Source organism: Lates calcarifer, linkage group LG4, assembly GCF_001640805.2.
Source record: "Lates calcarifer isolate ASB-BC8 linkage group LG4, TLL_Latcal_v3, whole genome shotgun sequence".
Lineage (NCBI taxonomy): Eukaryota > Metazoa > Chordata > Actinopteri > Centropomidae > Lates > Lates calcarifer.
In genome coordinates, this window is record NC_066836.1 from 9,811,537 (window position 1) to 9,827,568 (window position 16,032).

The 16,032-nt window shown below is 38.0% G+C and overlaps 3 protein-coding genes across 8 annotated transcripts in view; 1 reads left to right on the plus strand and 2 right to left on the minus strand.

The window, feature by feature from the left end:
* Positions 1 to 9,524, minus strand: ccdc13 (coiled-coil domain containing 13). 5 transcript variants are annotated; one of them, XR_001960927.2, is made up of 16 exons: positions 9,279 to 9,524; positions 7,120 to 7,310; positions 6,775 to 6,923; positions 6,541 to 6,683; positions 6,320 to 6,403; positions 6,088 to 6,204; positions 5,865 to 5,969; positions 5,558 to 5,728; positions 5,287 to 5,463; positions 4,416 to 4,625; positions 4,228 to 4,328; positions 3,863 to 3,925; positions 3,626 to 3,757; positions 2,661 to 2,771; positions 884 to 1,029; positions 1 to 212 (listed from the first exon to the last, which is right to left on the minus strand). XR_001960927.2 is itself a non-coding variant. In XM_018676336.2 (15 exons), exons 1-15 carry the CDS (start codon positions 9,285 to 9,287, stop codon positions 993 to 995), a joined length of 1,797 nt encoding a protein of 598 aa, XP_018531852.1. In that variant the 5' UTR covers positions 9,288 to 9,524; the 3' UTR covers positions 663 to 992. The 5 variants fall into 5 exon arrangements, 4 of the variants coding, with proteins under 4 accessions (XP_018531852.1, XP_018531851.1, XP_018531854.1 ...); XM_018676336.2 differs by lacking the exon at positions 1 to 212 and having other exon boundaries at positions 663 to 1,029; positions 6,088 to 6,201; XM_018676335.2 differs by lacking the exon at positions 1 to 212 and having other exon boundaries at positions 663 to 1,029.
* Positions 8,139 to 16,032, plus strand: part of gjc2 (gap junction protein gamma 2) — a 26,557-nt gene continuing 18,663 nt past the window's right edge. Inside the window, exons 1-2 of one of the 2 annotated variants that reach the window (XM_018676350.2) lie at positions 8,139 to 8,277; positions 9,258 to 9,307. The gene's annotated coding sequence lies outside the window, so the exon portion shown is untranslated. Of the gene's footprint in view, positions 8,278 to 8,392; positions 8,528 to 9,257; positions 9,308 to 16,032 lie in introns of those variants that run through there. The other variant, XM_018676349.2, reaches the window with a different exon arrangement.
* Positions 9,668 to 12,660, minus strand: higd1a (HIG1 hypoxia inducible domain family, member 1A). Its single transcript, XM_018676353.2, has 4 exons — positions 12,504 to 12,660; positions 11,952 to 12,026; positions 11,598 to 11,732; positions 9,668 to 11,321 (listed from the first exon to the last, which is right to left on the minus strand). The coding sequence occupies exons 2-4, from the start codon at positions 12,019 to 12,021 to the stop codon at positions 11,251 to 11,253; spliced, it is 276 nt and encodes a 91-aa protein (XP_018531869.1). The 5' UTR covers positions 12,022 to 12,026; positions 12,504 to 12,660; the 3' UTR covers positions 9,668 to 11,250.

The following is a 16,032-nucleotide window of genomic DNA, read 5'->3' on the forward strand; positions in this document are numbered from 1 at the left end:
ATTTTCTTTCCATTACATGTAAATGAGAGGCACTAGGAGATGAATGGACTCATAGAGGTACAAACCGTTTTCTGGCCTGAGTAAAGTTCACAGATCCCTCATATACTGATGGCTAACTTTAACCTCTGCGTTCACAGCTCCAGTATTTACTTTAGTTTCTGGATGCAGTCAATGGTCTGCAGGAAGCATTGGTCCAGAACGAGGGAATACCTCTGAGGAGAAGGATGGAGAAAGGAGTCATTCAAACCTGGAATGACAAATAGGTGAGGCTGTTTACGTATGCTGTGTTTACATAAGTTTGTGTTTGGCTTGGTGGGTTATTGGGCATTTTGGAATAAATCTACACCTTTCTGCGTAATACAGCTACATAAAACAATATTAAAATTGTTTGGTGAAGTGTAATTTATTTGAAAGTGATGACACTCTCTAATGACTGAAGTCAACAGGAGTAGTTGTTGTTTACCTGTAATAAGCTTTATTTAAAACCCGCAAGCTGGTTATATTGGCCTTGTTCCTATCAAGTTCCACATGTTCAAAATAAAAGCCTCAGATTACACTTTTTGGAAAATATCCTACATGTTCACAACCACTGACTTCATTTTTATATGAAATTCTGTTATGGCAGATATTTAAAAAAAAACAAAAAACAAAAAAAAAAAAAACACAACCAATCAAAAATTTATTAAGTTAAACATTTTCCCTGGAATCGGATGCAGTTAGGGACCATGACAAGTATTTGCTCCATCAACACCCTTTCTGACGCACATTACTACAGTTGATACATATTTGGCAATCCTGCAGGGCATGTAGTCATAAGGATTATGGTATCTAATCTGTCCCTCCAATGACACATCTCGCTCTGCTACATTAAAGGGTGCCTCACCTTCTATCCTGGAGGTATTCAACACAAGCTGTTTTTTGTTACTCTGAGCATAAAGGCTTTCTTCATCACATCCAAACGCTGATATTTTTGTCTTGTGGCACTTTCTCGCTCAGTCCAATGGGGACCTGCCAATCTCCCACAGGGTCCTGGAAGAAATAGTGCGGTATTTGAAGCAGCACACTAACTCAGCCATGGTTTTAAATTAAGCGTGATGTGGAGAGGGTGGGGGGAGGGCTCTGCTGAAATCCTTTTGGCTACATCGGAAGAAAATAACTCGGATGTTAGTATGAATGTTAGTATGAATGTAGGGGCCACTCCCACCAGGCTACGCATATTGAGAGAACCTCTGGATTAAGAATCTAAGATCACACACTGTACATATGTGTGACGTGCTCTGGGGAACGTTTGGAGGATATACAGCGGGAGTTTGTGCAGCTCGAGCCCGCATTCATTTTCAACCACTATTCCCACACAGCTGGTTTCGAGTCAGAAATGATTAACAGTAATATTAAAAAGGAATATTGAAGCTTATGGGAACTTAACTGAGGTGTTTACTATTTGGCTTGGCCTGTCACACATTTACGTACAACCTTCTGGAGCCAAAAAAAACTGAAAACCCTAGAAAGGTAATAGCCATGAAGGTAAACAATATATTCAAAACATTTGGTGAAGATTTGGCTTCCTTGTCATTGATTAAATTGGATGCCTCATTAGTATACCAAAATACTCTAAAAACACTGACATTCATTGTTGCTCTCTATACCTGTAATGCACTTAAGGTTGCCAGTGGAGAAAAAGAAATACATAGATTTAATAAAATGTGACAGTGACATTTATAAAACAGCAAGCAGACAAAATATAAAACCATGGGGAGACATCCTATCAGCATCAACCATTTCTGTAATTGGTAGGAACACTTGTCTGATGCCATTAAGCTCTGCTACTCAAGGTACTCCAGAGGTTAAACTGAGGTCACCTGAACACACAACAGAACCATCATAAACTGTTGTTGAGGGTTCAAATGGAAAAAAAGGGAGGAGATCTGTGTGATGTTTGTGGGGCAGAGGAGAAGAGCCTGTTTCCTGCAGGCTGCTGTTTGACACGTGACAGGAGAAGGTAGGGCTCAGCTGGACGTGAGGTTGAGCAGGGACCAGCCAGTTCCCCTGGTTAGTGTCTTGTCTGGGCTGTCACAGAGCCTGCAGGAAAACATGCTTGACTTGTCTCATCACGTCACTGCAGAGCTTCAGGTTGTGGTGGAGAGTGCTCCTCAGCGATGCCCACAGCACCTCTGTTACCTCCAGCTGAATGACCAGCCAGGGGACAACATATAAGAGCAACTTGAGCATCTCTGATCTGCCCCAAACATGGGGGTTAGAGTGAGCCCTGTCCACAGGCAGTGGGTCCGCTGCCACGCATCATTATTTCTGTTGTCTGGTGTGAAGTCTATTGTGAGGAAAACAAAAATCAAGAGAAGTGCAAGACATCTACAGTGTTGACGCATTAAAAATAAAATACCAATCAACTTGCTGAACAGTCTAGCTTGGCTGTGGACAGGTTCCTACTGTTTATAGACTTCTGCCATCCTAATGCTGAGGGACATTGCTCCTGAGGGAAAGAGTTATGGCAGCCACAAGCAAGACAGACCAGGGAGAAATCGATGAGTCAGAGCATTAGAAAAAAAAGAAGAGGAAAAAAAAATCTGCTTGACGTTGTCACATCATGCTGCTATTGAGCTCTTCAGCACACAAGCTCTGCTTGCTGTTTGCACAGTCCTCACTTTGAATCTAATTTTGTCCTCTCCAGCTGCTGCTCCAGGATCACTATCCTACGGCGCTCCTCCTGATACTTCTGCTCTGTCTCCACACACCTCTGGTTCATCTCTTTTTCTCTGGAGGATTCAAACAAAGGAGGTTTCACTTGATGGTGACTGTAGAGATGGACTAAAGCTTTAGATGTACGTAGAAACAGATTTACCTGTATAATTACTTGTACAAAAATTGTAATTAAAAAAAACTGATGCAACTAAGCAATTGCCAGCTAACTATTAATTTTCTTAAGGTGGAATATTTAGTTACTGTTAAGTTACATTATTTTTGTACTGGGAGGATGATCTAATTCTAACTTCAACCTGAAAGATTTAAAAACTGTAAAACTTGTTTTTTGTTTTAGTGCAGCCCTTAGTCACAATCTGAGTAAATAAAAATTATAAATAAAATGAACTAGTGGAAACAACCTTGCGTTGTTTAGAGAGCAATAACAATATGTGTCTATTGCCTTGAAATGGGAATGAGCAATAGACTACAAACTACTAGGGTGTTTTAGTGGTGAAGTGTTGCAACATTCACTTATGTCTAATTAGAAAAGGTAATTTTGATGTTGAAATAAAATATGAAATATGCTCTTCATGTGAATCATTCAAAACAAACTCTCAGTATATGGGTACTACCGTATCCGGAACTAGCAGCTGATCATCTGACAAATAAAATGAAAAGGTTTCTTTGGTTTGAAGATCTGTATATTTAAGTGTCCACCTGTTTTTGTTGTAATATTTTGTTAGCATCAGTAGAAATTGTTACAGATCAAGAGACAATCTTAGATCAAGGTTTCTCCAAGATGTGCATTTAAACAAACACCATGTACCACTGAGAGTACAAAAATTGAGTGCAATAAATTGGAACAAAAAATGTGTTAAGCAGGAAAACTGTAGAGACAAAAAAAAACAGTGTTTACAGAATATATTACTTTCTTTGTAGGATATCCACAAGCTCCAGGAGTCTGTCTTTCTCCACGCAGAGGATTTTATATTCATTACACTGGGTCATGAGTGAACTCACATCAGCTGAACACTGTGGACACTGCGAAGAACCTAGGCCCCTGAGAACAAAAGTATACAACATTAAAAAGTTATTTTTGCTGTATCTTTATTTCATAGAGGTACCTAACTTCATGTGTAACAATGAATCAGGAAAGTCCACTTACTTTAATTCTATACTACTTCTCACAGTAGGCAGCACCAGTTTATGACCAAATTTAGAGAGTGAACTGGAAAAATTGACAGAAGTCATATTAACAGAAATCCCAACAGGATACACTGTCAAAGCTGAGAGGCATGAAACAAAATCAATAACCTGATTACAGAAAGTCCACCATTAGCCAGAATGATTAACCCTTATTTTGCCAGACAAGATGTATTACAACCCTGTCTTACTGTAACAGCTGAGGAAACTTGATTAAGATGTAAATACAAGATCAACAGTGTTCATGACTGTCAGTGACTAAATCCATTAAATAACAATATTCATACTCCAGTGATCATTTAGCATGATTACCATTAGCACACATACCCTGAAGATGTTATTCCCTTGTTGATGTCTCCCCCTTCAGGGGAAAAATCTGAACTGCGAATTGTTGTCTTGGGGCTGGACTGTCTTTCCACGCCCTCTTCCTGTAACAGTTGTAAACACTCATTTAATGTTATGCCAGATTTGTGTAAAATGTAACATTACATTTGCTTTCTTTCTTTTTTTTTTACCTTGACAGAGAGCTGTTGGATTTCCTCTTTTAGTTCATTGATCTTTGCCTCTTTCTCAGCAACCACTTGCTTAAGATTCTGGATGAGAGTGTTGTGCTCTGGAGGCTCACTGCTCGGTTGTTGTCTCGGGCTCTGCTGGGACTCCCTGCTCTGTTTGTTCTGCTGTCGGCTGAGCCGTCTCAGCACCTCCTGCATCTGGGTCTGCTGCTTCTGCCAGAGGTAGATGAGACAAGGAGCAGGTATTATAAAGAATGATGTGGTAAAGCATGGGCTCATCACAGAAGTTCCTTCTTTCTGCATTCTGGGGCTGATTTAAACTTGCAAATGTGATGCAAAATCCCTCATTATTTGTTGTTATTTAGTATGTGGAACAAGAACCAAATTGTGTATTTAATAAACCATTAAATGTATAAAGCATTACATGCCTTTCATGGAGCATTTACCTCTTAGCTACAAATTGTCAGATGGGCTTTAATCATGTTATGCATTTAGCCATACTTAATTCATGAACTAAATTTATTCCTGTTGTTACATAAAAAACATCTAACTTCAGTTTCAGCATTTTGAATGCTTGTCTTATCCATTAGCCATAACTCCATGATCATTTGGGCTTATGAACACCTGTCAAAACCTTCAGAACAAACCCCTGTTTTATACTGTAGTTAATGTGAAAACATCTGTTCTGTTATTCTTGCTGAAAAGATGATTTACAGGTTGTCATATGATAAATGAAAATGTGGTCAAACACACTGTCTCACAGCAGTTACTGTAAAGTTATGATACACTACAATTTGCTTGTGTGCACATAAAAGTAGATAGAACTAATATATAAATGTTACTGTACATATTTTTCTTTTATCTAATTCCTTACCAGCAAAGCATCCACAAGCTCATCATCATGTTTACCCTTCTCCAGCAGTGTGGAAATTTGGACCTTCAGAGTTTTCATTTCAGCAGACAGAGATTTGTTCCTGGCTTTAGAGGCTTCCAGCTTTTTCCTCACATCCTCGTGGTCTTTCAGGAGGGCCTCATAGTCCACTGAGATCCTCTGAGCAGTTGTGGAAAGAGAGCATGGCCTTCATGCATTTACAAATTCATGCTTCAATTTATTACATCCCATTTAAAAATATATGTATACGCACCTCGAACGCCTCCCTCTTCTCCTTCTCGACAGCGCGGATGTAGCTGATGTTCCTGTCTTGAGGAGAGGTTTTCAGAAGGACCCCAGTTCCAAGAAACTCTTCCTCTACACTCAGGACACTTGGCTGTCTCCGCTGAGTTGACTGGCTCAGCTGCTGCTCAAGGTCCCGCACCTGTTGCACAATGTCCAGTATTTTGTTCTATGTCTATGACCTCACAAAGCAATTTATTAAGTCATTAATAAACTTTAATTTTAATAAATTTGAGAAGCACATTATGACTTACGATGTAATTTAATTTCTGACTTACCCTTGTCTGAAGAGCCAGTATCTGCTGAGAGCGACCTCTAAAGCTTCCTGGGGAGCTTAGTAACTGCTGAAGGTTGACTTCCTCTCCAACCTCACTGATCAAAACCTGCAACAGCGTTAGCAGTTCACATTTTAAAATACAAAAGTCAATGATGATTAATCATACAAATACATAATATTCTTCTTGAGCAGTTAGACTTAAGGCAGGGAAAAAGAAGAGGTACCTTCTGAGCTACTTTCAACTCCTGTTTGACAGATTGAACCTGGTTGCGATACTCTGACACTTTCAGCTGGGCAGCAGCTAATTTTTCCTGTAGAGATTTCACCACTGGATTTTCCTGCTTTTGTGAAAAAGTGATAAATAATTCAGATTTAGTTTCCATCACTACAGTTAGGAGGACATAAAAAAAATATGCCTTCGTCAATTTTCACTACTGCCACCCCTTCAACAATTACCTTAGAGTCTTCAGATAACCTGTTACTCTGAGACCTTGTATCTATCTTTTGCCCAGGTGAAGAGTGCATCAAAGTAGCCTGAAGCTATAGAAAGAAGCATAACATTACAGTTATTCATTTCTTCCCTCTGTAATAAATCATACCAGTCTACAAATGACATGATTAACAATAGCTTAAAACTTCCATCCCAAAAATCAAATGATACACCAAAAGTTTGTTACCTCTTTCTCAAGCTCTTTGATTCTGTTGCTATTTTGCTTTGACTTAATCTTTTCTCGCTCAATCTCAGCAGTAAGCTCTCTATTCTTCTTGGACAGCTCAACAATCTTGGTGGCTGCGACATCTCCTGCCAAGCCCGATGTGCCTAAACGGATGAGTGGATGAGTCATGAAGAAGCTCTGAAACATCGCCAACATCAGCGTGGTGCAAAATTAGAGCAAATTATGCTCTTATACCTGCCAAGGCCAGTCGTTCTTCCTCTCTTTTCTTCTTCAGGTGTTTAATTTCAAAATCCTTTTCACTCAGAAGTTTGAAGAGCCGACCATTTTCATCTTTAAGCCCTCTCAGCTGGTCTTGCAAAGTCTGATTCTCATTCTGCAGAAGTCTACAGGGAGGCAATTAAGAACATGATGGTTCTCATTTGTCACCAATGATTATTCATATTGATGATAAAGATTCCAAACCTTGTTGATTTCACTGTTTACATCCTTCATTTAATTAATAAAGTATCAAAGCAATTTAAGCTGCAGCTGAGGTGAACAACTGTGGTAAACATTTCATTCAGCCTTTGTAAGGCTCACCTGTCATTTGCAGGCAGGTTGTCTGCCTGAGTGCCTTGTGTTGACAGATCCAACTCATCCTGTGTAACACTGACATTAGGCTTATCTGGTTCTTTCTCCTTCTTCCTATCCAGTTTTCTTTTCTCCTGCTGTTTTTGAAGCGCTTGAAACTGAAGCCGCAAGTCATTCAGCTCATCATTATGCTCCATGATCTATTATGTATGTAAAACATGAGGAGAAAATGGTTAACTTACACAATAAAGGTGGGAAGTCACAGTGAACATCAATATTGTGAGTAAAAATTCAGGGGGAATTTGGTTATAGTAATATTAATATTATGAATATTTTTCTGGTAATTGTAGGCTGCTTACAGTAAAGAGACATTATAGATTATAGTTAACAGTCTGGCCATCGTAGCTCCATCGTTTATTATATATTTATATGAGGCCATGTTTAAATACATGGTTAAAAAAATGTCCTAGATTTGTGTTCATCCCTGTGAATGTGGGGGTCATGATGTTGTACCTACAGAGACATGACATTATCAAGCAAGAGGTCATTATTGATGACCCTGTTGCTAGCTTAAATTTGGCAAGTCATGAGCCCAAGCGTATTTAAACTGACTTCAGTCCTCTTAGCAGAACATCAGTATTTGCTAGGTAACCGCCGAGCAATTAGCAAGAGGTGTTGTGATAATGCGAGTGACTGTGAATATCCGTGGTGCTACTCTCACAGGACTCTAGTCTTACCGCTCCTTACTGACTTAAGGTTATATAAAAGAGAAAATTGCTTACCTGTGATTTATCCAAGTACAGAACTTGTAAATAAATGTGAAGTCGTTTTGCACTGCATCATTTTGTACGGCAGGTAAAGAAACTGTAGCAGCTGCCCCATTGATTGCGACGCTCCTGTATCCATAGCAACAGTCCTCCACAGACTTTGAATGAGATCTCGCGGGAGCGAAGATGTAGTAGTCACCAGTGCCGGGATGTTTGAGTGTTATGTCCGGGTTTTTGTTTGTTTTTGTGTACACCACATATAAACTTCTAAATATATCAAGTATGTCGAGTTATGGAGCTTTCCTTTATGGGCTGTTAGTACCAAAGCGTCTAGCAAGCCCCGAGGGCAAAACATGTCAGTCAGCACAACTTAGAGGATAAACTCTGCCACAGAGTTCAAGTGAGTTTTACCACTATTCATGGTTGTAATGCTTACAATAGCCGGCAGTTGGTTGGTTACATATATAGGCACAGTGGGACACCTAGAGCTGTTGTCAGTGTTGGACATAAGAGTGTACGCATATAGCTATTTCCTGACAGTACATACCTGTGTAACCTCGATTCGTATCGAACTCCCAGAAATACTCGGTCGTCCATTTTGGCTTAGCGCCAGTAGTCATGGGAACAAGAGAGCGTTACTAGCCTGATAAGTAAATCATTATTATCTTATTTACATTATTAATCAATTTGCCAGTTTTGTCAAGTTTTCATAAGTAGGTTACTTAATTTGAAAACCCTGTGTGCTGCTAGACAGTATTTTTCTAACTTGGTGATTAGTTATTATAAATTTAAGGAGGCGGGAAATGAGGAGGAAAGTTAGCTAACAGGTGCAAATCATCCTTGCCAATTAGTAAAAGAACTGCGCCTGGCTAAACTTTACCAAATAAATGACTGTTGGACTCCAGCATCTACCATATGCTGGCACATTCAGTTTTGCATTATTAGTAGTTTTGAATATTACATTGCAAAGGTTGTTGTTGTTTTATTTTCTGCCAGATGATATTTGTGTTGTTAAAGCCAGTTACCTCAAGGTCTAGAAAAAGAGTTTGAAAACTATCAAAGGCCCTTTAATGAAGTGTGAATTATTGTGGCTATTTGTTGTATGGCCATATAAAAACTTAAGTCAGGCCTTTATCATTGAGCAACACCCTACATGCAAGATACTTCACAAAGCAGCTTTTATCAAACTGTCACAGGTAAATCAAACAGGGTGTTGACAATCATGTCATGCCAGAATGGTAAATACACAATGGCACATTACTTTGGTCTTATCAGGTGGGAAGATACTGGCTACAGGTACCTCCAGTCCATGTTTAACACACCCATTTATATGTTCTTATTTAGAAACAGCGAAATGAAATACTATTTCTCATTTCACAGGAATTCCAGTTTTACAAGTACCTCAGTCATCCTTCAATCCAGGTTTGGTGGTAAGTGTCCCCTGAATGATGCTGATTTGGTATGACTGTGAACAGTGAGTGAGGAGTGATGAGAGCTGAAGGATTAGCATAGTCGTGCTTACATCCCCTCAGGTGTTTTCTTTTTTCAATTAACTAAACAAGTACATCATGTTCTCTCAACTTGCATTTTCATGTGTTACACAGTGTAACCTGATATATGGCAATTGCGCAATATGTGCTAGATCTCAGGTAGTCTCATTATGTTACCGATTGTGAGTAATACGAGTCACCACAGAAATTGCAGAGTCACAGTGACAACTTTTTATAGGATGTGCTCTTGGGACGAGACACGGGGAAGTGATTCATGGCAATTCAACATTGATGCAACAGTTAAGGAGGGCAGAGCAGTTTTATTTGATGGGAGTGGAAGAGCAAAGAAATGCAATGGTTTCATTGTTTGGGATGTTTTGAACACCTGCTGAAGCACAATGAAGTGAACAGTAAAAATATTCAATTTACCAGGAGGTAAAAGTAGGAAAGTTTAACATACATCAAAATCGTTTGTTATAATCGCACAGTCATTTGGCAGCTTATCCAGTAAATTAATGACTGTTGTAATGTTCAGGTTTCGTTTAAGCAGTTTGTGGTCACTGTGGAGGCTGTACTTTATGGTGCTGTTGAATTGTATTGCATTATATTGATAGGTGTTCCTTGTATCATGTCTGTAGTGTGTCTCTGTGCCAGACTGCATTTGTTTTAGCTGCAGTAGGTGTGGCTGCATTTCAAGTATATAATGGTACACTGTATGGTACAAAAGACTACAAAAGGCAAAACAATCAAAACACATTTTCAGTGCAACTTTGGGAGGTTTCAAAATGTCCACATCACAAATTTTAAGAATTACGACGCTGGTCATTTTTATTTCCAGAGAGAGGGAGAAAAAAAAAACTTTCAAAAATAACTTTGCACACAACATTCAAAACTTAGCTTAATAAGGCATCTATTTGAGCATATCACAAGGTAGGTTATCATGATATGTTACAGGTCTGTAGGTGTAGGTGTCAGCTGTCTCATGAGGGCTTGACAAGCTGCCGTAATAAAATAGTGGACCCCTGCGTATTAAAACGTAACAATAAAAATCCGAAAAATAAGATGTGGCCTTGGCAGTTCATGTGTAGAAAGCCTAATGAATGAATGATTTTAATTCTACGAGAGACCTTTATAGTTTTGGTTAAGACATATGCTTTACCTTTTCTTTCCTTTCCCAATTTCCATATCTTTTTTTGGTTTGTTTGTTTGTTTTTTGTTTGAATGATGATGTGATGAGTCAAAAACCGTTTGTGTTCTAGTTTAAATAATGTGAGAGCTCAGGCCTTGTCTGTAAGCTAAGTGTTTTCAAAGCCTTCCTTGAGATGGCTAAAATGCCCATTTCAAAAAACTGGGCCAAGGTGCAAGTATTTTTAATTTGGCAAATCATCCCTAAATTAATACAAAAAGGAATATAGCTGGTATGAGACACTAAAATAATCACCAATGAAAAAATATTGAGATTACCTGTCGGTGGTTATTCTATCCTTGTCATACTGCTTTCAAATTATATGCTACATTTTCTAGTTTTTTAAATTTCACTCACTCATTATTCGAATAAGAGGCAACAAAACTGCACTCAGTAATTTCAACTGTTCACAAAGATATCAAACCGGCCAGGTTTAAAACCACACACACACAACCAGCGTCAAAACCGCTGAGATCAATACATCTTCTCAGTACAGAAGTAATAGCTTGAACCTTCAGCATACTATTTAGAGGACAGCAAATGTAATCAATAAGTTATAGTTATTTACAGTAGGGGTGAGGTACTGAAGGGATGCGTGCATACAAAAATTGTGACACATCTTTAAACATAAAAGCTCTACACTCCTTAATATGAGATCACATTAAGGGACATAAAATAACAGTGTAAAAGTCCATGTTCACTTGTCTGCCGCTGTTTTCTCTTCTCTGGGTTTCACAATGAAATCTTTGTACATTGAATACAAGACCCCTGAAGGAAAGAAACAGAGTGATGAGTTACACAGCGCCTCTTATATCTACTTAAAAACAGACAGGACAAATAGTGCAGTTCAGGCTTTTCACTCACTGACAAGTTAAAATGGTCATAATGTCAAAATCCTGATCTGAGTGTCTTTTAATTCAGTTTTAGTCCAAACTTCCTGTAATAAGTTTAAAGTAAAAATATGCCACTGTCAAAGCAGGTTGGCTCAAACTGAAACCATGCAGCTAAGATGTAAACTAAAATGTGAAATTGCAGGCTACGTACCAACAGTCATTGCTCCAACCACAAAGCCCTGGGCAGCGACACGCATGTGGATCAGGTGCACTGACATCTTTGTGTCTCCCCGGCTTTTCATTTTCATGAGTTTGTACCCAACAATGGCAAAGAATCCAGCCAGTCCTGCAAGGAGCAAAAACACAGATCAATTTACATAAATGACTATGACAAAATGCGGCTGTAACAGCTTTTATCACAAACACACACACAAACAATGTAGTTTCACTATCAGTGTGTTTTAAAACAACACAATTCTGCTATAACTTAAAATTTTTAAGTTGAATACAATTTTATGTAACTCTTCTATCATGATATAATCATGAGGAGACAAGGTATACTCACCCACTGGAACAAATGGATTCTGCTTCACTTTTCGCATCAACTTGGATTCATTCTCTTCGTAGGCAGACATCCTGACTGAAGAGAAAAGTAAAGTTTAGTGAAAGTTAAAATGAGGTGTTATTACCAAAACATAGCATAGCATGCTAGACTACTCAGGGGGGAATGCAGGTGAAATTGAATCCTCTCTGTAAACTTAAATCACAGCATAAAAATGGACTCTTTTAAATATTAATGAATACTGTTACAAATTCGTACCTCAAGCTGGTTTGTAACTCGCTGTTCAAAGCTAATGTTAATGACACAGGAGCGGCTCAGAGGTTACCCTTGAAGGGCAGAGGGGAGACACATCCCTTTTATAGGCCTAAATAACTGCATATCATTCTGATTGTAAAACACGTCAACTATTGTGTAATTTTTTAAAACACCATCATTTGAAGTGGCTTACAATTTGACTAAAGGCCACAATACAGAGAATGAGCGAGAATAAAACAATCCAGGGCAAGGATTATAACTGATAAAATTACGCCATAGTAGGGTGGACACGATTCTTACCTGATTAAGGTGTGTTTGTCGCTGAGTGTGAATCACCTGCGAAAAAATTATCCGGAGAGTTTATAGGAGTCTTGGAGCCACAGATCGCACGTACTGTCTGAAGGAAGTACTAGCCGGTTCGTGATGTAACTATCATTGCACGCACTCCTGACGTCAGCGGATTATCAGGAGCGTGTCGCGTTCAAGTTGTAGGAGAAGATGGTAAATCCCGGTTACCTCTTGGAAAAGGGATCGTTAGAATTTTAAAGTTTGAGATTTATCAAATGAACTTGCCAGTATGGAAATTGAGGATACAAATTTCAGACTGAGCTATGCAAGACCCTTAGAATATTAATTAAGAAATTAAAAAACGTCCTTCAATATAAAAGCAATTTCTTTGCTTTGTTGAAAGATTTCCCCATAAGAAGTTCTCGGCTGATCGAATAGCGCTAATATGAGCTTGTACCTCTTGAACTAGTTAAACATAATATAACATGGCATAATCTTAGTCTAGGCAGCATGACATAACGTTCATTGTTACCATTACAGTGCAACAATTTGATGTTTATAGGAAATCTAAGTATTCATGAACGCAGCACCAGTAGTACAAGCCCCTTGTAAAATCAAAGATAGTGAAGCTAATGCAAGATAGTACTCCCAGCTCAAAGAGCGTGTTGTCTGTTTCGCAACGATGTCAATGTAAAATAACCCAGTTATTTCTCACAAAGTTCTACCGTATCTTTCTCTTTAGCTAACATCTCCTTGATTTACGCTTTTGTATGATCTATACCTGCGCCATTCCCAGCCTCAGTGTTTCAGCATCGTACTGTAAAATGCCACAAGTATGACTTACCGGTATTTAAACGAAGGAGGAAGTAGGTGGCGGTCAATCATTTTGCTTCACGTGTTAATCTCTGGGCTGATGTAACAGTGGGCTCTTATCATGAGGGCTCGTGTCACGTTTCTACAATGTGCTGCATCCGATTCAGAAGAGAGTAAAAATGAAATAATAACAATAATTAAATCATTTTAAATGCATTTCAAAAATAAATATTGCAATACTTACAACCCACGTTTAAATCACTTTGGGTAAAACATTTGGCAATGACATCTAATGCTATTAGCAAATGCTTTTAAAAGGTGTTGTCATTATTGTAACAATAATATACTGAATTGGGGTAATAAAATAACAATTATAACAACAACAACAATAGTAATACTAATAATAATAATATTTTTGTTTTGATGCTATTATTAAATGTAATACCCCAGTAAAATCATTAACAGTAGTGCTACTGATCTTGCCCATGTACATGAGCTTACCATGGTTTTCTGAGAGCTTCTGCATTGTGTTCAGCTGTCTTGAGAATGGACATCAAAACCACTTTGAAGCCCTAATGAGCCTGTGGTATTTCCTTTATGTAATTAACAGTGCCCACTGATCACGTACCAGGCCCAGATGGACACTGTAGATTAAAGCAGAGAGATAAAGGAGGGAGTGCTGCAAACAGTCATCACTTATCTTCCAGACAACCCTTTAAAAACATAATTAAAAATTGTAAAATTAAAAATTCTATATATTTCCATTTCATTGTATAGTGGTACACCTTAAGTACTCTGTGCTGACCTGAAGTAAATATTAACTACCATACATTTTTACTACTAATAATTTTGCTTAGTTTTTTCTGCTATTGCACTCACTTTCATTTAAGAAAATAATACTGACATTCAAATAACAACCGTTTTAAAGGAAACTGACCCAGTTAAAAGTCCACAGCAAGGCAGTCATGTTGTAAAAACAGAAAAAACATGTCCACCTAGTGGTGAATGTGTGAAACACTAGTGAGGTGCGATGGTAATAGTTCAGTTTACATCTCATTGTAAACACGCGATATATTGTGTTAGCGCCATTTGTATGGTTCCCAGCAATGATGTGGTTAAGTGTAATGTGACACAACTTTAAAGAAACAGTCTGTGCGTAAATGACAATGATAATTACTGAGTCTGAGCATGACCTGACCTGATGGTTTCAAGTACCAAATGTGCTGTTTATATACTAAATAAGGGCTGTGATCTATAGAATAAAGATAAGATCTCTAAAATAAACATGGTCAGAACAGATGTGTGTTTGTTGTGTCAGTTAGACAGAAGATGAACAACACGCACAGGACAGAGGAACAGGACAAAATGGCTGGACATTTTGTGGTAGCTTAATCATGAAAAGTCTTAGGTGATATAGAAATTTCAAGTACATCTGTTGTCAATTTATTTATGATTGATACAAAGTTGATATAGTGAATCCACAGTCAGTGGATTGAGGTCATGAATTCAAATATGAAGTTAATGGCTGCCTCTATGACATTTGGTGGACTCAGTATACATTATTGAAGGCTATTTATGTTCTGAGTAAGAATCATTTGGCCCATATGTAATATACAAAAATACATACTGTATTCCATAATCCTCACTATATATTACAGCCTTCATATCCATATTCACAGCTATAAAACTTGTATAAACAACAAGATCCTACAACTGCTGCTTTTTCCAGTAGTTCTCTTGTAAGACGTTTAAGCCAGTAGGTGGTGCTAAATGTTAAGGGACCAACACAGAGCTAACAGTGTATGTGGAGAAATTCACAAAGAAGATAAAGAAAATACATCTGCCTCTGTGTAACCACTATATCAGACAGGGCAGTTGTTATCTTCAGCAGCTTCTGTTTCACAATTGTACATAAATATTTAATCTGTCAATCAGAGTCCAAGGAATATAAACAGACTGGTTTCACCAGAGGGTCAAGGTTTTATCCCAAATGCTCTTTTTCCTTGAACTGTGCCTGTGGCCATGAAAGCTGTAATTATATCCTATTAATGTGAGTATGAGAAAATGTATATGTTCTTAACATTTCTACTTACTAACTACTACTTACTTACTTACTTACTTACTTACTTACTACTAAAATATTTATTTGATCAAAAGATGACACTTAATGAAGCCAGAGGCTAAGGATTTCATGAAATGGGAATATAAACAGTTTTTTCCCTTAAGACATAAACCTGTGTCATACTTAAATCTCTGATCTTATATCAAGGTGTAACTGCTCAAAGACCCTGAACCCTCTTGAACTCTCCTTAGTAAGGTTTACACTCAATCTACAATAAATAAGCTATTGCCACCTTAAAACAATTCAATCAGCAGTTGTAAAGGTCAGGATTATGTAGTGAGCTGAATATACAGATTTACTATTACTGACCTATTTAATATCACTTGATCAGAGTATTTGTTAGTGAGACTATACTCTCCATCCATTTATCTGTGGCATTATGTCACTGCAAACGACGTGAGAAAACAATACATACAAAAAAGCCTCATATTTCCAATTAGAAGTTTTTGACTTAAGTTTTTATTCTGCAGTTCACTGGCTCATTCACAGACTGTAGGCAGTGCCTTCAGCATTACTTTGACATTGTTTGCTCGCCATATATGTTAATTATACGATTTAAGGAACAAACAGACCAATAATTGTTTTGTTGAATTTAGTTATTAATGT

Coding starts and splice junctions, on each gene's coding strand:
- ccdc13 (XM_018676335.2), bottom strand. Junction 6,924..7,119: donor AACCTGCCTGCAAATGACAG/GTGAGCCTTACA, acceptor GCCTCCCTGTAG/ACTTCTGCAGAATGAGAATC. Junction 3,758..3,862: donor AGAAGTAGTATAGAATTAAA/GTAAGTGGACTT, acceptor TTTTGTTCTCAG/GGGCCTAGGTTCTTCGCAGT.
- higd1a (XM_018676353.2), bottom strand. CDS start 12,021: ATGTCTGCCTACGAAGAGAATGAATCCAAGTTGATGCGAAAAGTGAAG. Junction 11,733..11,951: donor GAATCCATTTGTTCCAGTGG/GTGAGTATACCT, acceptor TGCTCCTTGCAG/GACTGGCTGGATTCTTTGCC. Junction 11,322..11,597: donor GGTTGGAGCAATGACTGTTG/GTACGTAGCCTG, acceptor TCTTTCCTTCAG/GGGTCTTGTATTCAATGTAC.